At 38.1% G+C, this 26,787-nt stretch overlaps 6 protein-coding genes across 6 annotated transcripts; 5 read left to right on the top strand and 1 right to left on the bottom strand.

The window, feature by feature from the left end:
* The first annotated feature begins 218 nt into the window (after positions 1–218).
* On the top strand, positions 219–1,148 carry LOC146323190 (olfactory receptor 2A7-like). The gene has a single exon (XM_084724129.1). The coding sequence runs from the start codon at positions 219–221 to the stop codon at positions 1,146–1,148; it is 930 nt and encodes a 309-aa protein (XP_084580255.1).
* Positions 1,149–4,421: 3,273 nt separating this feature from the next.
* LOC146323189 (olfactory receptor 1-like) lies at positions 4,422–5,360 on the top strand. The gene has a single exon (XM_084723901.1). The coding sequence runs from the start codon at positions 4,422–4,424 to the stop codon at positions 5,358–5,360; it is 939 nt and encodes a 312-aa protein (XP_084580027.1).
* A 1,551-nt stretch (positions 5,361–6,911) lies between these two features.
* Positions 6,912–7,850, top strand: LOC146323188 (olfactory receptor 2K2-like). Its single transcript, XM_084723900.1, has one exon. The coding sequence runs from the start codon at positions 6,912–6,914 to the stop codon at positions 7,848–7,850; it is 939 nt and encodes a 312-aa protein (XP_084580026.1).
* A 2,691-nt stretch (positions 7,851–10,541) lies between these two features.
* Positions 10,542–11,526, top strand: LOC146323187 (olfactory receptor 6C1-like). Its single transcript, XM_084725436.1, has one exon. The coding sequence runs from the start codon at positions 10,542–10,544 to the stop codon at positions 11,466–11,468; it is 927 nt and encodes a 308-aa protein (XP_084581562.1). The 3' UTR covers positions 11,469–11,526.
* A 3,906-nt stretch (positions 11,527–15,432) lies between these two features.
* On the top strand, positions 15,433–16,502 carry LOC146323186 (olfactory receptor 4B13-like). Its single transcript, XM_084725435.1, has one exon. It carries the CDS (start codon positions 15,474–15,476, stop codon positions 16,422–16,424), a length of 951 nt encoding a protein of 316 aa, XP_084581561.1. The 5' UTR covers positions 15,433–15,473; the 3' UTR covers positions 16,425–16,502.
* Positions 16,503–18,272: 1,770 nt separating this feature from the next.
* On the bottom strand, positions 18,273–25,755 carry LOC146323185 (uncharacterized). The gene is made up of 5 exons (XM_084723899.1): positions 25,411–25,755; positions 23,176–23,892; positions 19,738–21,102; positions 19,584–19,639; positions 18,273–18,485 (listed from the first exon to the last, which is right to left on the bottom strand). Exons 1-5 carry the CDS (start codon positions 25,451–25,453, stop codon positions 18,273–18,275), a joined length of 2,394 nt encoding a protein of 797 aa, XP_084580025.1. The 5' UTR covers positions 25,454–25,755.
* Between the last annotated feature and the right edge of the window lie 1,032 nt (positions 25,756–26,787).

Raw genomic sequence — 26,787 nt, 5'->3', positions numbered from 1 at the left:
AGTTTGTGTTGAGTCATCAGAGAGAGATGATTTAAATAGAGGACAGCAGAAGGACCGACACTCAGGACAGGATGTTCGCTGCCTGGGAGCTCAGGAACATGTATATCAAAGATGTTTTTCTAAAGTGATACTTTATGATCTGCACATATTGATCAGGTTACAAATGTTTGATATACAACTTGATTTAAATGAATGAAATTGTTCCAGCTGACAGTTTAATGGATAATATGACTGTGATAACATTTTTTACACTTTCAGGATTAAATTACTCAGTGAAACACAGAATCATTCTCTTTATCCTCTCTTCACTGTATTACTTAATAATCTGGTTAGTAAATGTTGTTCTCATCATAACTATTATTGTGGACCGAAACCTTCATGAGGCCATGTATATCTTCCTGTGTAATCTGTGCATCAGTGCACTTTATGCAACAGCAGGATTTTACCCAAAATTCCTTGTGGATCTTCTGTCTCCCTCTCATGTCATCTCTTATGTTGGATGTTTTCTGCAGAGTTATGTGATACACTCATCCTCTGGAAGTGAATTATCAATTCTAGCTGTTATGGCCTATGACAGATATGTGGCTATATGTCATCCACTAATGTACAACTCTGTTATGACTATGAAAAGAATATCTCTGTTAGTGGTCTTCTCTTGGCTCTTACCTCTTTGTACTATGTTCAGTAACACAATGACGATTTTTCAATCAAAACTATGTGGCTCACACATACCTAAACTTTACTGTGCAAACTCACTAATTGCTAAACTAGCTTGCTTTCCCACTGTAGTGAATACTAATGTTGTACTTTTCCTCATTGCTATTTATGTTGTCCATTTTCTATTTCTTATCTGGTCTTACATGTATCTGGTCAGAACATGTCTAAAATCCAAACAGGGCAGGAAGAAGTTTATGCAAACATGTGTGCCACATTTAGTCTCTTTATTCAATTATGTCTTTGCTGTGATTTTTGATTTAATGTACACAAGATTTGGTTCGAGAATGATGTCACAGAGCCTTCAGAACTTCATGGCAATAGAATTTCTTTTAATTCCACCACTTATGAATCCTCTAGTATACGGCTTAAAACTGACCAACATTCAAAACAGAATTCTTGGTTTTATTCGAGAACAAAAAGACAGTGTCTAGAAAATGTAAATCTAGTATGTATGTGTTTTCAGATCTTTTTCCCTAAAACATTTTCACATTAAGTGAGGATTTTATGTGGGATAAAAAGAAGCATAATAACCCCAGTGTATTTGAATGCTGTGTAAAACATAAAAAATTAATACAATGATTTGTAAATCCTTTTCTGTGTCTGTTCAGTTGAGGACAGTACAAAGACAACATATTTAATGTTAAAACTGATAAACTTTATTGTTTTGAATAAATATACACTCATTCTGAATTTGATGCCTGTAATACGTTCCAAAAAAAGCTGGGACAGGGAAAAACAAAAGACTGGGAAAGCTCCAAAGTTCCAGTAGCCAGCATAATGGACTGGGATTGTGTTACTGCCCATGGCATCTTGGTGCAACATTAAATGTTAAAGGTCCCATATTATGCCCCTTTCTGATAACTTTGAACACTTTGAAGAGTTGGTCTCCACCAGATGTGAAGTGTGGTTCGTCAGCAGGTTCACTGTGATACATGACAGCCAGGCAGAGTCTGAAAGTACAGCAGTACAGAGAAAATCAAAGATGTAAATAATGAACAACTGTACATCTTTTTACAAGTTCAAAGTAACCACAGTTTCATTTACCTGCACAGCATTCCAAGAAATGGAAACATTGATTGACTAGAGGAGCCAGGGATTGAACCACAAATCTCACTCCATGTCCTGTACCACAGTCACCACAATTTAGATGGACTATAATTTAGAACTATAATTTATCAACTGATAGAGCAGTTTATTCAGTTTTTAAATAACTTAATACTTACATTGTGCTTTTATAATCTAGTTATGTTGGTATAAATATTTAATATAATAATGTCATTTTGAATAATTGCTTGCTCTTAAAACCACTGAAAGTGATATTCACTGTGACACACACACACACACACACACACACACACACACACTGACAACTTCAACACACACTACCACAGTCTCACAAAGTGTTTTTTCATTATTTTATGAATTGTACCACTTTGTTTTTGCTTGTAATGTCATTATTACTATACACTTTGACAATAATGTCTTGTACATTCATACTAATAAAGATGTTTGAATATATATGTTTCTCATAGGACAGTGATGCTACAGACATTAGATGGTTTTATGGACCATGATGCATTGCTGTACATTAATCTAGCCAGCATTGGCCTCTAAAGTAGTTCAAGTGAATGACACAGGATGGGTGATTTCTGACATAAGCCTCGAACACATAAATGAGCATCCAGTAATGAATTTTGTTGAAGGGAGACAGTCTTCACAGGTTGACAGTATCCATGACAACATGATATCCCCTGGACAGGGATTCTGAGGTGAACACACAGATGTAGCCTAACCTCTGGTTAATTGAAGAGGTTAATGTATTTAGCTTTGTTATATACATTAAAAAGTACAATCTACAATCAATGCAATGAGACGGATTTTGCCCTGGCTTACCCTATAGTAATAGAATAAGTACAAATAAGTTAAAAAATAATTACAGCTTAATTTCTTTGTAAAATCACAACTTGTTATCTCCTTATTCCAGCTTCTTACATAGTACCTACATATGTAGGTATTGCTAAGCACTGTACTGGTACACTGATATTTTAAAAAATTACACCGTTCTGTTACCAAAGACAGAAATACAACAGCAGCATGTAATATACACCGATCAGGCATAACATTATGACCACCTGCCCAATGTTGTGTTGGTCCCCCTTTTGCTGCCAAAACAGTCCTGACCCGTCGAGGCATGGACTCCACTAGACCCCTGAAGGTGTGCTGTGGTATCTGGCACCAAGATGTTAGCAACAGATCCTTTATGTCCTGTAAGTTGCGAGGTGGGGCCTCAATGGATCGGACTTGTTTGTCCAGCACATCATACAGATGCTCGATTGAGATCTGGGGAATTTGGAGGCCAAGTCAACATCTCAAATTCGTTGTTGTGCTCCTCAAACCATTCCTGAACCATTTTTGCTTTGTGGCACGATGCATTATCCTGCTGAAAGAGGCCACAGCCATCAGGGAATACAGTTTCCACGAAAGGGTGCATATGGTCTGCAGCAATGCTTAGGTAGGTGGTACTTGTCAAAGTAACATCCACATGGATGGCAAGACCTAAGGTTTCCCAGCAGAACATTGTCCAAATCATCACACTGCCTCCGCTGGCTTGTCTTCTTCCCATAGTGCATCCTGGTGCCATGTGTTACCCAGGTAAGCGACGTGCACCAAGCCATCCATGTGATGTAAAAGAAAACGTGATTTATCAGACCAGGCCACCTTCTTCCATTGCTCTGTGGTCCAGTTCTGATGCTCACGTGCCCATTAACGATGCTTTCAGAGGTGCATAGGGGTCAGCATGGGCACCCTGACTGGTCTGGTCTGGTCTATACAGCTCCACATGCAACAAACTGCGATACACTGTGTATTCTGACAGCTTTCTATCAGAACCAGCATTAACTTCTTCAGCAATTTGAGCAACAGTAGCTCATCTGTTGGATCCGACCACGCGGGCCAGCTTTCGCTCCCCACGTGCATCAATGAGCCTCGGCCGTCCATGACCCTGTCACCGGTTCACCGCTGTTCCTTTCTTGGACCACTTTTGATAGATACTGACCACTGCAGACTGGAAACACCTCACAAGAGCTGCAGTTTTGGAGATGCTCTGACTCCATCGTCTAGCTATCACAAACGTGTTGAAATCCTTACACTTGCCCATTTTTCCTGCTTCTAACACATCAGCTTTGAGGACAAAATGTTCACTTCCTGCCTAACATATCCCACCCACTAACAGGTGCCATGATGAAGAGATAATCAGTGTTATTCACTTCACCTGTCAGTGGTCATAATGTTATGCCTGATCGGTTTATTTACATTTAAATACATAAAAGTTATTCAAAATTGAACATTTTCCAAAACTCACTTGCAGTTTTTTTACATCTCAAACATATTTTTTTTTTTTCTGCGTCATCACTGGCATTATTCCATTAATTGATCCGCCAAACATTAAGTCAAACAAACTTTATTTTAGTGACGTCTCTACAGCAGTGCTGTTTGAATTCCCAGCTTGTGTTGAGTCATCAGAGAGAGATGATTTAAACAGAGGACAGCGGTCGGAGACACTCGGGACAGGATGTTCACTGTCCTACATCTCAGGAACATGTATGTCAAAGATAGTTTTCTGAGTTGACATTTTATGATCTGCATATATTGAGGTTACACACAATTAATTTATAAAACCAGATTTAAATGAATGACAAGGTTTAATGGATAATATGACTGTGATAACATTTTTTACACTTTCAGGATTAAATTACTCAGTGCAACACAGCTTCATTCTCTTTATTCTTTCTTTACTGTATTATTTAATAATCTGGTTAGTAAATGTTGTTCTCATCATAACTATTATTGTGGACCGAAACCTTCATGAGGCCATGTATATCTTCCTGTGTAATCTGTGCTTTAATGGACTTTATGCAACAGCAGGCTTTTACCCAAAATTCCTTGTGGATCTTCTGTCTCCCTCTCATGTCATCTCTTATGCTGGATGTTTTCTGCAGAGTTTTGTGATAAACTCATCTTTTGCAGGTGAATTATCAATTCTAGCTGTTATGGCCTATGACAGATATGTGGCTATATGTCATCCTCTAATGTACAACTCTGTTATGACTATGAAAAGAATATCTCTGTTAGTGGTCTTCTCTTGGTTCTTACCTCTTTTTTGCATGTTCATTAACACAATGACAATTTTTCAATCCAAATTATGTGGCTCACACATACCTAAACTTTACTGTGCAAACTCACTCATTTCTAAACTAGCTTGCTCTCCTACTGCAGTAAATACTAATGTTGTATTTTTCCTCACTGCTATTTATGCTGTCCATTACTTATTTCTTGTCTGGTCTTACATGTATCTGGTCAGAACATGTCTAAAATCCAGACAGGGCAGGAAGAAGTTTATGCAAACATGTGTGCCACATTTAATCTCTTTATTCAATTATGGCTTTGCTGTGCTTTTGGATATAATGTACACGAGATTTGGTTCAGGAAAAATATCACAAAGCCTTCAGAACTTTATGGCCATAGAAGTTCTTTTAATTCCTCCACTTATGAATCCTCTAGTATACGGCTTAAAAATGACCAAAATCCGAAACAGAATTTTTGTTATTATTCAAGAACAGAAAAAAAGTGTCAGGCCAAAGTAACTGTAGTGTGTGTTCTTCTTCTCTAAAGCATTTTCACATGTACTCAGAATATTATGTTGGATAAAAAAAGAGGCACAATAACTTCAGTCCAGTGATATTCTGAAAAGCTGGATTTCTTTGTAAAACTGATCTTTATTGCGTTGAAATCAATACAGAGAGAAGATATTTAATGTTCAAACTTATAAACCTAATAGTTTTCTGACTTTGGTGCCTGCAACATGTTCCAAAAAACAAAAGACCATGAAAAATCAGCTGTTTTTAACATTCAACAGGTATACAGGTTCATTGGTAACAGGTGATAGTATCATGACTGGATATGAGTGGGACATCCTTGAAAGCCTCAGTCGTTCATAAACCAGGATGGACAGGGCGGCCGCTTTGTGAAAAGCTGTGTGGACAAATGTTTAACTGCAAGGGATTTAGTTTTGACAGAAAGAGGAAAAATGTGCTGTGGTGTGATGAGTCATAATATTTTGTGATATGATTATAAAGCATTTCTTCAACCAAAAAAAAAACTGTTTTCACTTCTTTAGTTAGTTAAAGCACAATAAGAATATTGTACTGTGAACATCTCATACTGTTGGATCTATTACACCTGGTAAACCCGCTCAATGTACAGATGCAGAAGGTACCCTGTAGTGTCTCGATGAGACACACCCGGGTTTTTGGTAACTTCAGTGCAAACATGTCCACGTCCTGTCATGTAGTATAAAGACAGATTAAATCTGCACATGGAGGAGGTGGAGTGGTTGGATGGGTCAAACACACCCTGGACTTTCACGTGAGGTCCCGTCTTAAACCAAAGTCAGTGTTATCTAAAGTTTAACATGACTTACTTTATAACCGACATGACATTACATACGTATTTTAACCCAGACAGTAATTGTTTCTGAAACTTAACTATGTAGTTTTAGAAGTACCCAGGTGTTAAAAAATAACTACAGCTTAATTTCTTTGTAAAATCCCAACTTGTTATATCCTTATTCAATCTTCTTACCCAGTACCTACGTACAGGTATCACTAAGCACTGTACTGTTATTTTATTTTTAAAAATTACACCGTACTGTTACTGAAGACAGAAGTACAACAGCAGCATTTAATATGTTCACATTTAACTGTGCTATCAAACACATAAAAGATATTCAAAGTAGAACATTTTTTAAAACTCACTTGCAGTTTTTCACATCTCAAACATATTAATTTGTTCTGCATCATCACTGGCATTACTCCATTAATTGATCCGCCAAACATTGACTCAAACAAACTTTATTTTAGTGACGTCTCTACAGCAGTGCTGTTTGAATTCCCAGTTAAGTTGAGTCATCAGAGAGAGATGATTTAAACACAGGACAGCGGTCGGAGACACTCAGGACAGGATGTTCACTGTCCTACATCTCAGGAACATGTTTGTCAAAGATGGTTTTCTAAAGTGACACTCTATGATCTTTATGATATTTCTCTAAGCTGAGACTTCATGATCTGCATATATTGAGGTTACATATATTTATTTTTTTACATATAAAACCAGATTTAAATGAATGACAAGGTTTAATGGATAATATGACTGTGATAACATTTTTTACACTTTCAGGATTAAATTACTCAGTGCCACACAGAATCATCCTCTTTATTCTTTCTTTACTGTATTATTTAATAATCTGGTTAGTAAATGTTGTTCTCATCATAACTATTATTGTGGACCGAAACCTTCATGAGGCCATGTATATCTTCCTGTGTAATCTGTGCTTTAATGGACTTTATGGGACAGCAGGCTTTTACCCAAAATTCCTCATGGATCTTCTGTCTCCCTCTCATGTCATCTCTTATGCTGGATGTTTTCTGCAGAGTTATGTGATAAACTCATCCTCTGGAAGTGAATTATCAGTTCTAGCTGTTATGGCCTATGACAGATATGTGGCTATATGTCATCCTCTAATGTACAACTCTGTTATGACTATGAAAAGAATATCTCTGTTAGTGGCCTTCTCTTGGCTCTTACCTCTTTTTTGCATGTTCATTAACACAATGACAATTTTTCAATCCAAATTATGTGGCTCACACATACCTAAACTTTACTGTGTAAATGCACTAATTGGTAAATTAGCTTGCTCTACCCTTATAGTAAATACTAGTATAGCATTTCTGAACTTTACTATTTATGTTGTCCATTACTTATTTCTTATCTTGTCTTACATGTATCTGGTCAGAACATGTCTAAAATCCAAACAGGGCAGGAAGAAGTTTATGCAAACATGTGTGCCACATTTAGTCTCTTTATTCAATTTCGGCTTTGCTGTGATTTTGGATTTAATGTACACACGATTTGGTTCAGGAATGATATCACAGAGCCTTCAGAACTTTATGGCGATAGAAGTTCTTTTAATTCCTCCACTTATGAATCCTCTAGTATACGGGTTAAAACTGACCAAAATCCGAAACAGAATTTTTGGTTTTATTCAAGAACAGAAAGAAAGTGTCAGGCCAAAGTAACTGTAGTGTGTGTTCTTCTTCTCTAAAGCATTTTCACATGTACTCAGAATATTATGTTGGATAAAAAAAGAGGCACAATAACTTCAGTCCAGTGATATTCTGAAAAGCTGGATTTCTTTGTAAAACTGATCTTTATTGCGTTGAAATCAATACAGAGAGAAGATATTTAATGTTCAAACTTATAAACCTAATAGTTTTCTGACTTTGATGCCTGCAACATGTTCCAAAAAACAAAAGACCATGAAAAAACAGCTGTTTTTAACATTCAACAGGTATACAGGTTCATTGGTAACAGGTGATAGTATCATGACTGGATATGAGTGGGACATCCTTGAAAGCCTCAGTCGTTCATAAACCAGGATGGACAGGGCGGCCGCTTTGTGAAAAGCTGTGTGGACAAATGTTAAACTGCAAGGGATTTAGTTTTGACAGAAAGAGGAAAAATGTGCTGTGGTGTGATGAGTCCACATTTCAGACTGTGAAAATCATGGACATCGTGTCCTCCGGGCTAAAGAGAGAAAGAATCTTCTGAGATTGTGAGGTGTGTTTGTGCACATGGCATGTCTAAGTTGCTCATCTGTGAAGGCCCCATTAATGCTAAAAGGTACATTCAGGTTTTTGGAGCAACATATGCTGCCGTCCAAACATCATCTTTTTAAGGGACGTCCCTGCTTGTCTCAGCAGGACAAAGCCAAGACACATTCTGTATGTGTTACAACAGTGTGGCTTTGTAGTAAAAGAGTTCAGATACTAGACTGACCCGCCTGCAGTCCAGGCATGTCTCCCATTGATGAGGAATATCTTGTCTCTGTATTGTAAAATGCAGTTCAAAACAAGGATAAACAAATCATGTTCTTTTTACAGGAAAATGGAAATGTACCAAACCATGTCTGTTTGTTTATTATGGTATTGAGCTCTACCACATGTCTCTTCTTCCATACTTCCATTTAAAATGGTTTCAATCTTCATGTCTGTCAGGTCGTAATGTTTTGTGATATGATTATAAAGCATTTCTTCAACCAAAAAAAACTCATGTTTTCACTTCTTTAAGGCTCAGTTAAAGCACAATAAGAATATTGTACTGTGAACATCTCATACTGTTGCAGCCTTAGTGTTGAATAATCATTGATGCTGTCGACAAACAGCTGATTGAGACTAGAACTTTTTTTTTTTCCCAAATAAGTGATTGAGGTCACAACATAAGAAAACTAACTAACACAGTGTTTCAAAACACATTATTATTATTATTATTATTATTATTATTATTATTATTATTATTATTATTATTATTAACATTATTATTATCATCATCATTTAGGCTCCAGAATCTTTGAAAGCACAGTCTATATAATCAACAAAGACATTCCACTCTCGTATTCAGGCTTTTCATGGTTACTCCACATAACCATCAACTAAACACATTAACACAGAGGCTGTTTACACCTGGTAAATACAGACACTTCTAACCGCTCAACATACAGACGCAGAAGGTACAGACGCACCCTTTCACATCCTTTCATTTGATATGTATATTTATGTAACAATTGTAATTTTTTGGCAGTTTGACCGCTTGCCGCTTGCAGGCTAAAAACAAATTTGCTGGGTACAGAATCTGGATTTTCACAAATAAAAAATGAAATTAATGTCATGAATATATACAGTTCCATAACATTTACCCAACCATCATCTTGTATGATACAAGTCGGCACAACAGTTGGACTAGCCACCAGCAACCTGATCCGCGTGCACACAGGCTCTCGCCCGAGCAGCGAAGTCCTCGGACATTTTCTCATTTGTTGAAAGTTTGCAAAGTCAACTGTGCACATAACAAGTCACTGTTTCTGAGCAGATCTCTCTCTGATGTCTGAGTCGCTTCCAGGTAGCATGTAAACACAGATGTGAAGGTATCGCGAGATCTCGTGTCACGCTGCTTGGGCAAGAGCCTGTGTACCCGCTTCAGACATGTGGACGCGGATCAGGTGTGAGAGGCTACAGCTGACATTCAGACTAAAAACATGGTGTAAATTGTGTCTTTTTGGGTCAAATTTTAATGTCATGGCCTACGGACACTTGGATTACACCACATGAGCAGTATGGAGACATTTTTGTGTTTTTTTTTTACATTTTAAAACTGGTCACCATTCACTTCGATTGTACTGGATTTGGCTACAACGCTGTTTTCTGCTGAAGCTCCAGGAGTGTTTTTGTGAACTTGAGATCTTCATCCATCCTCACATCAGCACAGGGGCGGGTAGATACTGAGTAAAATTCAATTTTGGGGTGAACTATCGCTTTAAGAACAAATCTGTTCATACGAGTGGTTCTTGCATGAGGCCCACTGTGTTGGATCCGCTCCATATTTAACAAATTAGATCTTTGCTAGCCAGGTCTTAAAAGAGGGCGCATCAAATTCTCCAATTTATTTTTCACAGAAATAATGCTTCTCTGGTTAGGACGTTTTGTCCCGTATCTCAAGAACCAGTGCTGATTCTGGTCAAACTAATTATCAGGTTGTTTTGATCACTTGTATTACTAAAGGAGTAAACAGGGTTTTAATTCCCAGCCGTTTTGTTGTTGTTGAAGCTGTTACTAATAAAAGGTGTAGAGGGAGAAGAGAGTGCGACCGCTCGCTCTGTGACCGTTCATGCTGTGACACAAAGTAGAGTTTGAAGAGACGGGTGTTAACTAATAATGGAAAATGTTTCTGTCAAAGTTTTCTTTCTTGCAGGGTTAAATGAGACAGTTAATTACAGAGTGCCACTTTTCACATTCACCTTATTGTGTTATTGTGTGATTTTGTTTTTCAATATCGCTCTGATCATGATCATAATCTTAGATGAAAACCTGCATGAACCTATGTACGTCTTCCTGTGCAGTTTTTGCATGAATGGAGTTTATGGGACCACAGGTTTCTACCCAAAATTCCTCATAGACCTGCTGTCGTCTTCTCAAAAAATCTCATACGAAGGATGTCTCCTGCAGGCTTTTGTCATGTACTCGTTTGCTTGCTGTGATTTGTCCATTTTAGCTGTTATGGCGTACGACAGATACCTGGCCATCTGTCGACCGCTGCACTATCACTCTATCATGAGCAAGAGGAGGCTCTCTCAGCTGGTTTGTTTCTCCTGGCTGACGCCTTTCTGCATCTTCTCTGTCAATGTTTTGCTCACGTCCAGACTGAAGTTGTGCAGTGCAAACATTCACAGACTGTTATGCGTCAACTGGATCATTGTTAAACTTGCGTGCCCTGACGCAGACACCTTTTTGAACAACATGTTTGCGTACTTTACAATTTTCCTGTATGTGTTTCATGGGTTTTTCATAATTTGGACGTACATGCATCTTGTCATAACTTCTGTGAAGTCCAAAGACGACAGGGCGAAGTTTATGCAGACTTGTGTGCCCCATTTAGTCTCTTTAACCACATTTGTTGCTACAATAGTTTTTGATTTGATGTACATGCGATTTGGCTCCACAGATTTACCCCAAAACCTTCAAAACTTCATCGCCATTGAATTTCTGCTCATTCCTCCTGTAATGAATCCTCTAATATATGGATTTAAACTGACCAAAATACGAAACAGAATTCTGGGTTTAATTTATGTTGAAAAAAAATGATCTCCTCCAATAAGTTTTATTCAAATCCAGTGTGTTGTGATGTATTATGATGTCCGGGTTAAGTTTTTCCCGAAAATGTCTGCAGAAAATTACAATCTGTTTTACATGACTGCAAAATAATTCAGAATATTTAGTTTAATTTAGTTTATTTTGCTAATTTGAGTTTATTTTTAATGCCAGTTTTACAAAACAGACAGACTCTACACTCTAACAGAAACAGAAAACAGAAAAAGAACTCGATGCATATTCAGATACAGACATTTAAGACTGATACTCAAATACCATTGATGACATCCATCTTAACATTAATATTAATCAGTAAGCTGATAATGTCCCGTTATTTTTTCTTATACTTTTTCTTAAATTGGAAGAAGTTCATAAATTGAAAGTGTCCTATACTTTGTTTACAGTTTTTCTCAGTCATTTTGGCTAATTTTTTCTGAAACAATCTTAAACTTTCTCCAAACTGTTTTACAGTGATCATGACTGTTTCACAGGACATCAGAACTCTACTGCGTGTTTGCAAAAGGTAAAAACTCACCTAAAACGTTTCATTCATGTTTCAAAACAGAGTTATTGTGTCAGGAAACCCCAGAAAAGTTTCTTACATGCAGATCTCTCTTTTGCTCTTACTTTTGTGTTGATCTGGACAGTTTACTGCATTATAAAGAACGTCAGATTGTCTAGCTGAATGCAAAAGTGATCGCACTGAACTGTTTAGATTCAGATTTCAAAAGAAAGTAACTGGGAAAAGTAAATACGGTACAATACTGCAGTGCACAGAAAAAGGTGTATGTCTACAGTAACTTTATTTGTGTAGCAGTGCAGGGGTGTAATGGTAAATACAGAGGTGGGTTCACCATTTCCTCTTCATTTATTTATCCATTATCCATTTATTAACCCTAAACTAACTGAGTAAAGTCATTTCAAAGAGGCGACAGGCTGAGTTTACTTTGGTTTACCCTCCACTACACCACTGGTTACGTGTACTGTGAAAAATTCACCTTCGATCTTTCATGTAAAGTCCTACACAGAAAATCAGGCAGAAAATGAACCCATGTGATTCCTTGTGCATCGCTGTCACCTTGCAGGTCATTTGCAATCACAAACATTACATGACATTAATATTTATGGAACATACATGTATGTCTCAGATTTTGATAACTGAGCGGATCACTGACGGTTCAAACGATGAAAGAACGTTGTGAAGCATTTGAGACTCAATTCATCAGTTTTGATCGTGAGTCGTGTGCATTTTATTGTGCAAATGTAGACAATTATACTTAATCTTTTGCTCACATGAGCCAAAAATGTGCAGTTTGTCAATGCATGTCATTTTTGTTGCCTGAGTAGCGGGTGGACTGCAACCCACCTGCCAATTTTGGAGAAAAATAAAAAGAAAGAAAGAGAGAGACTCATCAGAACAAAAATAATAAGGTCCCGCAGCAAGTGATGCTGCTTGGACCCCTAAAAACAATAAAACTCGTATACTTTTAAACACTTTTCTCTTTCTATATTCTATGAGATTTCCAAGAAAGTTGTTAGTTTGTTGACTAACAAATAATAAATCAATATATGGTCATTTGTATCTTTCATATCGCTCCTGCGGGTATTTAAAGTAGTACGTTAGAGGAAACATCTTCTTCAGAATTGATTTTAAGATCCTTTTATTGGTTTATAAATCTTTTTAAGGGTCTTGATCCTGCCTTTTTTCTTTTTTGAATCAAATTTGTTTTTTGCCTGAACCCTTAGAAGCCTCCGGCCTTTTGATTATCCTTAAAGTCAGAACAAAAGGCTGCAGTGAAGCATGTTTTTATTACTGCAGTCCACGTCTCTGTACTGCCTGAAGACCTGAGGGCAGCAGAGAATGATGGTATTTCAAAAGGCAAACTCAAGACTTTTTAATCTGATTTTCAGTTGATTATTTATGGACACATTTTAGTCCATAGCACTTTGTTTTATTCCATCTTATTTCTTTATTTTCTGGATAGTTTTCCTTTTTATGACGACTTTTTTTTTTTTAACTCTCTTCAAAACATTTGGATGCTTGATGCTTTTTAAAAATATAAAAATTTTACTTGTTTCCTGGTAACTATCAGTTTTAAATAGCAAAGCATACTGGAATACTGGGAAGCGTTTGCCTAATTAGCACCTGGCAGGGTCAACATAATGACTGATAGATAATTATTGATCTGTTAATTAATAATAGGCGACACGTTGGTGCACTGCTGCCTCACAGCAAGAAGGTCCTGAGTTCGAATCCCCCAGCCGGCTGGAGCGCTGGGGAATTTGTGGCAGGGGCAGGACCTTTCTGCATGTTCCTACATATTCTCCTTGTGTCCGTCTGGGTTCTCTCTGGGTACTCCAGCTTCCTGCAGCATAATAGGTAAATTGGTGACTCTAAATTGCCCGTAGGTGTGAATGTGAGAGTGAGTGGTTGTGTGTCTTCATGCGTCAGCTGTGCGATGAACTGGCGACTTGTCCAGGGTGGACCCCGCCTCTCGGCCAACATCAGCTGGGTGCTAATATTACTTACTGTTAATATGTACTAACATTATAAAAGACTTCTCCTCAATATGTTTTGGGTGTGTCGACAGTGTGAGTTAGCTGACAGTCAAGTCGATGATACAGTTGCTCCGCAGAATCAAGATGGAGAGCCTGCCTGACCAGTGGCACCAGAGGGGCCCCGGCGCCAGGAGACACAGAGGTCTGATTCAGACGGCAGCTGATAGGGAGAAGCTGTGCAGCTTCAGTCTCCCAGCCTCGGTGGTTCCACTGAAACACACGGACCTGCGCGCAGGACGAAAGTGACACTGTCTTGAAATTAGAGGGTGGAGCGTCTCAGAGGTCTCATAGGTTGTTTTTGTTTTGTTTTTTTGAGGGGAAGGTTAGAAGTACTGGATTTCCTCTAGAAAAGGTAAATGAACACTGTAAAATCAGCCCAGGATCAACAGATTAATTTGACTTCACTCGACATCATAACAAGTCCTCCAAACTAAAACAAGGTTGTTGTTTAGTAAATGTAAACATTACTTTTAGGCATTTCAAAAAACAAAATCGCTGTTTTCTTGTGACAAATTAATTACAAAATACTTAGGTTTTATCATATTGTTATAAAATGAACTGCATGAAAAAATTATGAGTGAAGTGCCCCCCCCCCCCCCTTTTTTCCTTGAGCGCCTGCCCCCGAAATATCTGTGCACATCACTGTCCTAAAGAACTCCTACGCTATTTTATATGTATGACATCACTATCCAGCTGTACTGCTATAGTAGTGATTGTACATAATTCTGCACAATTATGAGATACTATGTTAGATTTATTAGGCTATATTTGCTCAAATAACAATATAGCATTATTGATATTGGCCCTAAAGAATTCTTCAGCCTCTTCTTCAGGATGTATGACATCACTGTCAGGCTGCACTGCTGGAGGACTGCACACAGAAAAGTCTTATATAATATATTTTATTTTATTTTTATTTTATTTATCCTTTATTTAAAGGAAGGAAGGCGCAATTTAGATACTAGATCTCTTCTCTCAGGGAGTCCTGGTCAAGACAGCAGCACATGCAGTTTCATATGAAAAACAAACATTGTAGTTAATGTGGCAATTATATTAAAGTCTGCTGAAATAAAACTATGAAAGTTTTTTTTTTTGTGAAATTAACATTATTTTGGCTTGATAGTGTCAGATCAGTTCACCAGCAGCTTTGATCTCATGTGTCACTTGAAAAGGGCAATTGATTATCAATAAAATACATGAATATTTTGCCTTTACAATGTGATTTTTGGGCATCACACATATGATAATGAATAAATAATGCAGGTTCATCTGCAGGTTGATGTGATTACGTCTCCACAGGTGTGACTGGACCAATAATCAACAGGTGAACCCCCAGCTGCTGCGCTGTCATAGTCAAAGCTGTTATTAAAAGATGGTGCAGAGGGACGAGACGCAGCAGCTCGGTGTGGCTGCACCACTGGACGGGTAGAATTCAAAAGGATGAAAATTTGCTCTCTAATCATGGATAATGTTTCCGTTGTCAGGATTTTCACTCTCTGTGGGATAAATGAGACGATGAATTTCAGAATCACCATCTTTTCACTGACTTTACTGTATTACTGTGTCATTCTCTTTGTCAATATCGCCCTGATCATGATCATAATCTTAGATGAAAACCTGCATGAACCTATGTACATCTTATTGTGCAATTTCTGTGTTAATGGAGTTTATGGGACCACAGGTTTCTACCCAAAATTCCTCATAGATCTGCTGTCTTCCTCTCATGAAATCTCATATGAAGGATGTCTCCTGCAGGCTTTTGTCATGTACTCATTTGCTTGCTGTGATTTGTCCATTTTAGCTGTTATGGCGTACGACAGATACTTGGCCATCTGTCGACCGCTGCACTATCACTCTATCATGAGCAAGAGGAGGCTCTCTCAGCTGGTTTGTTTCTCCTGGCTGACGCCTTTCTGCATCTTCTCTGTCAGTATTATACTAACGTCCACACTGAAGTTGTGCAGTTCGAAAATTCAGAAACTCTTTTGTGTGAACTGGATCATTTACAAACTGGCGTGCCCTGGCACTGACACTGTTGCAAGCAGTATAATGTCACACACAACCACTTTCATTTACGTGTCTCATGGCTTTTTCATCATGTGGACGTACGTCCACCTCATCAGGACTTCTGTGAAGTCCACAGAGGACAGGGTGAAGTTTATGCAGACGTGTGTCCCCCACTTAGTCTCTCTGCTCACATTCCTTGTTGTGATAGTTTTTGATTTGATGTACATGCGCTTTGGCTCCACAGATTTACCGCAAAACGTTCAAAACTTCATCGCCATAGAATTTCTGCTCATTCCTCCTGTAATGAATCCTCTGATTTATGGATTTAAACTGACCAAAATAAGAAACAGAATTTTAGCTTTATTTTATATTGAAAGAAAATGACCTCTCCTCTTTGTTTGTTGTTTGTTCTTGTTGCTGCTGTTTACATCCAACCTGATGCAAATTCAAAAAATGCACTACAGAATTATTTTCCTGCATGCATATATGTATTTATTATTTTTTATATTTCAACCTATTTCATTCTACAATAATTTCATCATCTGTGTTGTATTTTGTGACCACTATGAAGGAACTACAACTCTAGTTTCATTGTGCAGCTCTGTGTTGTATAATGATCTTGAATTCTTGTTGAACAGGAACATTAAATACAAATATTGTTTAGGAAGAAGTAATACAGTAGATTGCAGTTTAGTTTAATTAATTAATTCAATATATTTCCTCTGGGTTTAACCTGAATATATCCCAATTTGTTTTGCATGTATAACAACTGCAGGCTTCGATATGTGCTTACTAACTGTTATTTTTTTTTAAGTGAATTAATATATGCATACATATTTTGTTCTGCTCTTTTATGCAATATAATGTTTTGTGAGGAAGAACATTTGTCACATTACATCATACATGTACTCTTCTCTTAAACATTTAACTTGTCGATCAGAGCTTTTGTTCTGACTCATGCTAAATTTCACTGCACAGCCTCAAGCAGCGAGTTATTTACTGAGATGTGACAAAGCTCCTCTAGACATTATACAATTTCTTTTATGACAGATTAAAAAATAAAATAATCATAGTCTGTTACCAGTTAAAATACAGCAAAAAATATTGTAAATTAAAAACTAAAACTGATTGCTTTTATCTTCACCCACATCCTCATTAGAGTAACATTCTTGCTCTCGCTGTGATTATTTCTCTCCATTTTTCATTTTCATGCATGTTGTGGATTTTAAACAGAGTTCATGTGTTTGTAATATCTTGCTGACATGTTAAGAGCATGAAGAGACATTCTGTGTAAGTTAGATTTAAGTTTTTTAAAGAGTTGTCGTGTGTGTGAGTGAAACAACCCGTAGTTTTAAGCACAGCCACCATCTTGTGAATTCATATAAACACATTTTGTAATATATTTTGTGCTGTCAAATTTATAATGTTTCAGGCTCTTTAGTGAGTTTTGGTAAGTTTTGTGAGATTTTACTGAAGTTTTGCTTGAGTGATCTCAGGTAAAAACTGTGAATAGGGTGTGCACTTTCTGCTTTCCTGTAGACGTTTTTTCGTTTGTTTGTTTGGTTGGATGTTTGTTTTTTGGGTTTTTGTAATAAAGTTCTTGCTGAGGAAACACAGTTGTCAACATGTGTAAAAGAAGTACAGACATATTTTCTCCATCATGCTCATTTTCAAAGAAAAAGGAGACATTTGTAATTTTTTTACTGTAATAAAATCATAGAATGGCCGTGATGTTTTCCATCTCCACCCACAGATTTCACATATGTGGAGAAATCATGGTGTTTTCCTCATTATAATAAAATTCTTGCTCAGGAAACAACACTGGATCATTCTTGATTATTTCTCTCCAGTTTTCATTTTCATCCATGAGTCTTAATGTGTTTGTCATAATTTGCTAAAATGTATTTAGAACATAAAAATACACCTTCACCAGTGTCTTCATAACTTTTTCCTTAAATTTGTTCTTAATAAAGGTCCTAAGAAAATCCTAACTCAGAGTCACAAAGTTGTGAATTAGAATTAGAGTAGATGCTATTGTTCTCATAAGTTCTTAATTAGCACAGGTGATTACTAAAAGCCGGTGATTCTTTTAGTGGAGTGTTATCTTCTTCAACATGTGTTTAAAACGTGTATAGACCAACCATTGCATACTGTAAAATATCAAAAAGCTCATTGCACTGGTTTTATGTTCATCATCACAGACTGTCTTCCCCTGGCTTTATCCAGATGCAATCAATGCTGCTGGGGTGTGGCGCTTTGGACCAGTAAGCTGCCCAGCAGAGCTCCAGCTGCAGCCCAAACAGCTGACTTGGCATTCAGCCCTGCAGACGCCCGCGAGCAGCCAGCAAGGGCCCCAACTGCAGCTCCCAGCGCAGCACCTCCGGCCCTCAGCCATGACGGAGTCCAGCCGGCCTTCTGACACCACACTTGGTTCGCGGTCTCCCTCTATAGACAAAAAATCACAATAAGAGTCACTGTATTACTATACCAGGCTACCATCCCAACATCCAGCAGTATGTCACAGCTGTGAAAATAAGTACTTTTGTGGTTGTGATATGTATGAGATGAGATATGAGTTGGTCCCATATGGGGCTTCTCTTTTGCAGTGATGTAGTCATTTTAATGCCAGCGCTCGCCTCCAGATGTGCAAATGCTTCACCAAAAACAAGTTCCCCCTCGACGCTATTTTGCAGCAGCACCATCACTGCATCTGAGATGCATCGGCTGAGATGGACCATCTCCAGACTCCAGACTCCAGACTCAGCCTGATCCCTGTCCAAGCAGGTTGTGGTGATGTCTCATCCACCTGCAGCCGACCTGTACTGACCCCTGCCTCTTCCCCTTAAACAAAGGTGTGTTTGAAAGCTCAATTCATGTCTGTGCAGGAGAGCAGAGAGAACAGTGTTTTTAAAAGTGTCTGTGTTTTCATCTCTCACAACTTTTGAAGCTTTGAACTGAATCTCCGTTTGTACTTTTAGATACTGTTTCATGTTCATTTTCAGCTGGAGAGGACAGGAAGTTACTGCTGGTGAAAACTCAACATTTCCTGATTTTGCTGCTTCCTAATAAAAGCGTTTAAGCAACAAAATAACAGACAACTTTTATTGAGAGGGGTTTATAAGAAATTAAGTGTTAATTTACCATTTTACAGCCACCTGGCTCATCCTCAGTTACCTGGACCTTTAACTGATTTGTCTGTGCTTATTAAAGTCGGTTATTAAAGGTGCTGGAGAAAATAAAGTTAAGCTCCGCCCCTCAAATTTGTGAACATGCATTGCCAAGGAAATGATGGTAACAACTGAGCAAAACTGTTTGTGGATGTACGGCGCTGGCTTGGTGCTCACTAGCTGTTAGCGTGTTGCTTATTAGCTTATGGCTGCATGTTTGGTGTGAATAAAAACATTCCCAAAACAATCCAGCAGGGTGAATATTTGCTTTGCTTTTGTTGTGAACGAACATGCCCTTACAGTTTATTGGATTAGAATAGCACAGCCCACCATTAATTCTTTTGCAAAAATGTCTAAAACTGCCATTCGCACTCACCGTCTCATGTGGCAAGGTGTCATCGTCCAAAACTACCAGCCTTTTCTGTTCTGTCTCTGCAACTTAAAAGAGATTTGTGACATTTGATCAAAAGGTAACAGTGGATCAGATGATATTTAGGATTTAGATAACTACAGAATCAGGTCATGCTCACTGGGTTTACTGATGTCTCCATGGTGGCTCAAAGGCACCGTGGACGCCCATTTTTGTTGCCAGCCAAACTCCTCCAGTGTCCTGAGGTCTGTCATTGTTTTCCTCTGGTGGTGGTTACCTTTATAAAAGTTCGTCTCATTTCTTCCATCAGTCTTTATTTCCTGACAGTGCCGCCGCATCCCTTCGATTGTGGCTTTAAACGCCTTTTTCATGTCTTCGTTTTCTCTCTTCAGCTGTTCATTTGTCTCTTTGAGCTCTTTTGCTTCCCATTTGTGGTTTGTCGTCATTTGGTCCAGCTCTTTCTCTTTCTCCTCGAACTTTTTCCTCAACTCTGTAGTCTCTCGCTCTCGTTCCTTCACTCTCTCCTCTAGCACTTCTTTTTCCACCTCAGTGCTTTGCTTTGTAGCCTCGGTCGCACCATCTTTCACCGCACATCTTTCACTCAGTCTTGATATCATCCTGTCTTTGTCCACGATTTCCTGTTTGAGCTGGTTGTTCTCCTTCTCAGCCTTCACTAATCTTTGAATCTTTTCTTCGTAGTCTTTGTTTTGCCTCTCCTCTGCCTCCCTCTCCTTCTTAATTGTTGCTCTCAGAGCTTCGATCTGCTCGTCTTTTTCTTCAGCTGTCTTGATCATGTCCTCTACTGCCCTCTGCTTCTCCTCTACTGTTTGCCTCAGGAGATCATTGTCCGTCCTTGCCTTTTTGAGCTGTCTTGCCAGCTTTTTGAAGCTCTGATCCAGTTTCCTGTTGTTTTCTTGGAGTTTCTTGAAACAATTCAACAAGCGTCCAGTGTCACTGCCCACCTCTGTTTCCTCGATCTTCTCCAGCAGATCTCTAACCTGAACGTCTCCGACCTTGTTTGTGTTGTCAAAAACATGATACCTATTTCCACATTTGTCCACCAACCACTGCAGAGCAGGCCATGTCTCAATGTGCTCCTCGATGGGAGCGTCTCCCAGTTTGTCTCCCCAGGTGAAAAGCACGATGGCTCGAGTCCAACTCCAAACTCCAAGCAGGCTCAAGTGTTGCTCCACTTTCAGACGGTCGGTTTCAGTGAAAGTTTCATCGCTGCGTACGACCACCAGGACAGCATTGGGAACGGGGCCACACACAGATGCACTGTGGGTAATCTGCTTTTGAACCTCCTGTGGAGTGTCCTCTGAGCAGTATCTCCCGTGCCAGCCAGGAGCGTCAGCCACAGTGACTCGCCTTTTGTGGACGTCACCATGTCTCTCAGTGCACTGTAATGTCGGACGTCCAGCAGGAAAGACTTCCTCACCAAGGATGGTGTTTCCAGCTGAGCTCTTCCCAGCATGCTTCGGTCCCACCAGGAGAATTCGAAGCTTCGAAATCGATGGAGACTCTCCTGGATTTAAAAAAAAACAATGCAGGATTTAGGCAACAGTATTTCTCAGGACAACATTTTCATCTTGGAAAAATCAAAGGTTTGGATGAGCTTTGAAAAATGACAGAAGCTGTTTTTATCAACCTATTTTTGTACAGTTTGAAATATCAATTAGACTTCCTATAAGAGTTATGAATGAATCCTTAACCAATAATAGAAAATGCTAACAACTGATTTCTTGATTAATCATTAGTAATATATTTTTTCTCATTTTAATTTTTCCTGTTTTTTTCCTTTCTTTCTCATTTTAAGTTTAATTAAGTTAATTTAAGTTTTCCAGTGAATGGCTCCACCAGACAAACTACTGTTAAATGAGGCTCACTTAATGTCATTTTTAGACTGCTGATTAATTATCGATTAATTTGTTTAATCAGTTACATTTTTATTTGGCAGTTAATTGATAAATGATCAATCATCAACTTCCTGTACAATCTGACTCGGCAAATATCTGACTTACTTTATTTCTTTATCTAAAACTTAACTAATTGATTCAGTCAGGCAGCAGTTTATTATGAAAGTAATGTGATTACAATGTCAAGCAGATTCAAGCACTTTATCCAAAATCCAAACACTTTTCAAACCTTTAAAACATCAAAATTCAAGTGTTTTTAAGGATTTCCAGGACACATATGAATGTTGCAGTTTATATAAAAGTCTGTGTTCAGGCTGGGGGGGCTCAGCTTTACTTAGATACAAATAAGAGGTTCTCCAAGCAAAAAAAAAGGTTGGGAACCACTGTTTTAGATGTTTCCCTGCACCACCACACCTGATTCAAATGAACAGGTTGATATCAGGCAGAGGCTTGATGACGAGCTGATCATTTGAACCAGGTGTGTTGGAGCAGGAAAACTTATAAAACACGCAGAGTTGTGGGTCCTGAGGACCAGGACTGGGACATGCTGAGTTAAGAAGTTCTCTCAAAGTGCTGCCTTAAGTTTTTCAGTACAGAGCAACATTACTTAAACCTGAAGTAACTGAGTTTTTCAGCCACTTGGGGCCAAAACAAACACACTGACATACTGCATAAATACCTTTAAAGGTGACATTGTGAACTTTTTAGCACACAGTTGCCTGTTGCCCAAGCAACACATCATAAGTCGTATATTTCTCTTTTAGCTCAGCTTTTCACCTCCACCCACAATTTTGGGAAATAAATTTTCAGCTGTTTTTTGTAGCTGTGGGAAAATGACTCTGTGAGCAGTGTGAGTGAACCAAAGCAGTAAATTTGCAGCCTGGGAAACTAAAGCAATGAGCTGAAAAAAGTTACAAAGGTCCATAGAAGCTGAGAGGACAATGAGCAGAATCAGATGTTTTAATTCTTAGTTTTTGGATTGATTGATTTTACAGACTGATTCCAGTATGTTTTTTTTCTTAGGACATTAATTTTGACTGGTTTTAACCTAATACATGAACAAAACATGATTGATTATTTAACCCTCATATTAGTATTTTTGGCAAGTGCAGAGATGGAGAAAATTCTCCTCTGTCTTTGTCTCACTAATTTATTGTAAACGTCACTGGTTTGAGGTACAGAATTTTGCATTTCAAGAATAAAATGGAAATGTCAACTATACGGTTGAAATGTTGAGAATAAAGCTGAACTGAATAAAGTTTTTTAAAATGCTGCATTCTGAGAATAAAGTTGAACTTTTGGGGATATATAAAACTACTAACACATGACATTTTGACTTTATTCTCAAAATGCAAAATTTAAAAAAAAATCTCCTGATTTAGTTCAATTATATTCTCAACATTTTGATTTTTTTTCTAGACACTTTATTCTCAAAATCCATAGTGTTTACCGGAGAGCTGAGAAAAAGTGTTTTTCTTTATGACTTTTTCCTCATGAAAAGTTAATGTTTGTTTTCCAGGCCAGAGACGCGTTGGGAAATAAAATGTACAGAAAACAAAACAGGTCAATTAAAGGAATCAAAATCAATCAAACTAATAAAAGAATTGAGACTTAATTAATGATTTCTAGTCAGTTTTTTCAGGGGATGGTGGAGTTGAGCTGATTATAGTTGTGATTCTTACCCATCAGAGATCTGAGTGTCTTTCTGGCCGTCTGCACATCTGTTCTCCTCAAACTCGCCCTCTCTTCTACCTCTTTCCTTTCCCTCTCAGTTATTCTAGAGATTTCCTCAGATGTTGTCACATAACCAGCTCCTCCTGCCTTCATGTTTCCTGCCACCATTGCATCGATCTTCTCCAAAAGTTCTTCAACCTGAGTGTCATCTTCTTCCCCCCAAATGCTCGTGTCTAAAAGGTGGTATCTGTGTCCACACCTCTCCAGCAGTGCTTTGAGAAAACTGCATGTTGCAGTGTATTCCTCTACAGAGGAGCCTCTCAGTCTCTCACACTTGGTGAATATCACCACTGTGTGTCTCCACACTGTGTCATTCAGCAGCTCAAGAGGTCCCTCTACTGTCCACTCCCTGCCTCTGTGAGAGCTGACGGGGACGACCATGAGGAAGGCGTGAGGTCCTGGCAGACACGTGGACATGCAGGCTGACATGTTGTCCTCCATCAGGCCGGGCTCTCGGACACAGTAGCGGATCCACCTCTCGGGGGTGTTGATGACAATAAGTGTGCGGCCATCATCAAGAGAGAACTGTCTCCTAACACACATCTTCACGTCTCTGCTGGTGTCAAACATCTGTCGACCGAGGATGGTGTTTCCTGTCAGGCTCTTCTCCAGCCAGCTGTGCCCCAGGAGGACGATCCTCAGCTCCTGAAGACAGCGTTTGTCCCCTGGCAGGAGACGAGATTGTTCAGCAGCAGAGCAAATATATCATAGTCCTGCTATAATGCAGGCCTTTGAAATGTTTATTATGCTGACAACAATATTTCAGAAGAAAAAAATGAAGCTCATTCATCATATGTTAAATAAAAGATTTATATCTTTTGTTTTTGAAGGAGAACATTGTATATACTGAAAAATCAGTAACTCCAAAAAATAAATGGTAGTGACAAGGAAGGAAAATATTTAAAGGCTTTTATTATAGCGGCTAAATCATCACCAATTCCAATATGTTTCAACCGCTACAGATCAGATCTTTAAAAAAACCTTTGTGTCCAGGTATCCTAAAACTTTTAGGTCGGCTGAATTTGAAAAGAAAAGTTGAGGTAATTCTGTAATAATCCAAAACAAAAAACTTTTCTAGTCAAATAAACATGTTCACACAGTTTTCATTTTTGTAAAAAAAAAAAAAAAAAAAAAAAAGAAACCATGCCTATCTTGAAGTGTATTAAAACACACGCAGCAAGTTTTCATCATATGTTTTCTTTAAACTATAAAAAGCCGTGGTCTCATGCAGCGGAGTTTTAACTCTGAAACAATGCATGCTGGGAAGTCTGTTTCTTTTGAAACTTCATTTAATGAGTTGATTGAACTCTGTACATTCATTCAGCTTGACATTTCAAGTCAAAATACTACTAAATTAAATTACTTAATTTGAGGAAATTAAATTTATATATTTACATTAATTTAATGAGAAAAGATTTGTTGATTCCACTTCTTTCCTGTATGATTTTCTTTTTTACAAACCTTTATAAAGAGGATTAATTGTATATCGAATAAATTTTTATATTTATATTTTACGGTTTTGAAAGGAGCATTTTGTACATTAAAAAACTAAAACTAAACTGGATATTGTTTCAGTTGTACTTGAGAAAACATGTTCACAAGGTTTTCATTTTTGTAAAAACAGGCAATCATGACAGAGTTTTAATCATACATGTTTTCTTCAGGCTATAAATAAGACCAGTAGGAGGGTGTTAACTCTCACACGGTGCATGCTGGGTAATCTGCTTATATGCTGATCACGTTTCTGAATTCAACAAGTTAACTGAACTCTGTACACTGCATTCATTCAACTGTTCTCATCTCATACTTAAAGTTAGAAGAACTCATGTTTATAAGGTCCATTATAAGTCCATATTAGACATTTCTGTATAAGTTTAATTAACTTTAATAAGCAACATGGACGTCAAGTCCTTAAAATGCTTTGACAACTAACACTGTCAGCATCTACTACTCCGTGACAACTGAGCAACGTCTGTCTGCTGAGACAGATCCGGTGCAGCCACCAAACACACCAGACTGTGAGATTGTTTAGTCTGGTCTGTTTTTGTTGGTTCTTCTTTGATAACCATAAAGATATTATAAATTATGTGTCATATAACTGGAGTGAGTAAACACGATCCTACTATCCATACTCAATAAAGTCATAAAATAAAGATAAGAGTAAGTGAAATTTAACAGCATACCTCGTGTCAGTGCTCTGCAGCCCGCTGAAACTCTTCCTTCCATCTTTTATTCTGTCAAGTATCTTTTTATTTAAAGCTGTGTTGTAATAACATTTTAAATCAGCAGTCATAACCAAACACAACAAAGCGTCCTGTCGTCCTGTACTTTAATGTTTGACTCAGCAGTCTGACAAATGGTCAAAGTCCAGCCAACCTGACGAGTCATAAAACTCAGAGAGAGACCAGATGTAATTATTCTCACACACAGTCAACTCAGTGGAACAGAGTAATTAAACCAATTAAACCACTATAATTACTGCCAGGGTCTGAGTACTGAGTTCAGTGAGGCTGTTAAAACCTCAGGTTCTGAGGTGATTTATTTATTTAAAATATTGTCAGTACGTATTAATGAACATTTACATGTAAATATGCAAGATTGTTGGCAGAGGCTGATTTCCATCTGTAGTCTCTTGGCAGATTGATGTTAGATAACAAACCGCACAAATCACAATTGTACATAAACTTCACAACGACAGAAAATCAATAAAACAAGAAACAGAATGACAATCTGAACTGTAACAGCACAGTCAGCGATTATGAGATGTTGCTCAAGATAAACCAGGAGAAAAGGAGACGTTGGATTGTGAAGTGCTAAAATGACAGGTGCAGAAATGTGTTATTGCACATTATTTATTGTGAAGTGCTGGTTAATATTGCACATTGCTCTGCTGCACAGTGGCATTAATGAGAGGGTTTTATGGCTCCTCAGGTTGGCTTAGTGGCTGCTGAGGAGAGCAGCCACACTAGTACTGTGGATGATGCACATTTTGAGTCACACATTGTGAGACTGTATTTGCCTGATGTTTGTATTATTTTAGATAAATACACGCACAGTTAATTCCGTGTTTGTCCATCAAAGACGGTTTAAAAATCTGCTGACAGAATCACCAGAATTACCACTAAAAGCTGCTTAATTTCATTTGCATATGAACTTATATATCCAATGAGGTAATAATATGGTCTGACGGACATTTATTTTTCCAAGAAACTTTGAGCAAAGTCTGTAGTCTAGGCCACCCATGCCGATCCAGATTTGAGGATTTTACCAGATGTGGTCCAGCTGCTGGGAGGAGGACATCGACTTATGACCAGCAGATCAGAAATTTCTTTATTTCCTCTGTCTTACAGAGACGAGGGGAGGTTGAGAGCGGACATGTGTGGACATCTGTGCATATGATCACAGGAAACTGGCTACATGACACTGACCATGGTCAGCATATGTACATGATGACTATCATGCACAGAAGTAATGACGCAAATCAGTTACCTGTAACTGAAAAACACAAAATGAAAATAAAAACATATTTAAGATGATATATAGGGTGTGTAATATTTAGA

The sequence above is a fragment of the Lutjanus erythropterus genome, chromosome 8 (genome assembly GCF_056507025.1).
Source record: "Lutjanus erythropterus isolate fLutEry1 chromosome 8, fLutEry1.hap2, whole genome shotgun sequence".
In the NCBI taxonomy this organism is placed as follows: Eukaryota; Metazoa; Chordata; class Actinopteri; order Lutjaniformes; family Lutjanidae; genus Lutjanus; species Lutjanus erythropterus.
The sequence above is the reverse complement of the archived record's forward strand: the minus strand, read 5'-3'. Positions and strand labels throughout refer to the sequence as shown.

Bases quoted from the DNA above. Each gene is read 5' to 3' on its own strand.
- LOC146323186 (XM_084725435.1), top strand. From the start codon at position 15,474: ATGAAAATTTGCTCTCTAATCATGGATAATGTTTCCGTTGTCAGGATT.
- LOC146323187 (XM_084725436.1), top strand. From the start codon at position 10,542: ATGGAAAATGTTTCTGTCAAAGTTTTCTTTCTTGCAGGGTTAAATGAG.
- LOC146323189 (XM_084723901.1), top strand. From the start codon at position 4,422: ATGGATAATATGACTGTGATAACATTTTTTACACTTTCAGGATTAAAT.
- LOC146323190 (XM_084724129.1), top strand. From the start codon at position 219: ATGGATAATATGACTGTGATAACATTTTTTACACTTTCAGGATTAAAT.
- LOC146323188 (XM_084723900.1), top strand. From the start codon at position 6,912: ATGGATAATATGACTGTGATAACATTTTTTACACTTTCAGGATTAAAT.
- LOC146323185 (XM_084723899.1), bottom strand. From the start codon at position 25,453: ATGGAAGGAAGAGTTTCAGCGGGCTGCAGAGCACTGACACGAG. The intron at 21,103-23,175 runs GTAAGAATCACA...TTTTAAATCCAG, and splicing joins GACACTCAGATCTCTGATGG to GAGAGTCTCCATCGATTTCG. The intron at 19,640-19,737 runs GTGAGCATGACC...TTTAAGTTGCAG, and splicing joins TGGAGACATCAGTAAACCCA to AGACAGAACAGAAAAGGCTG.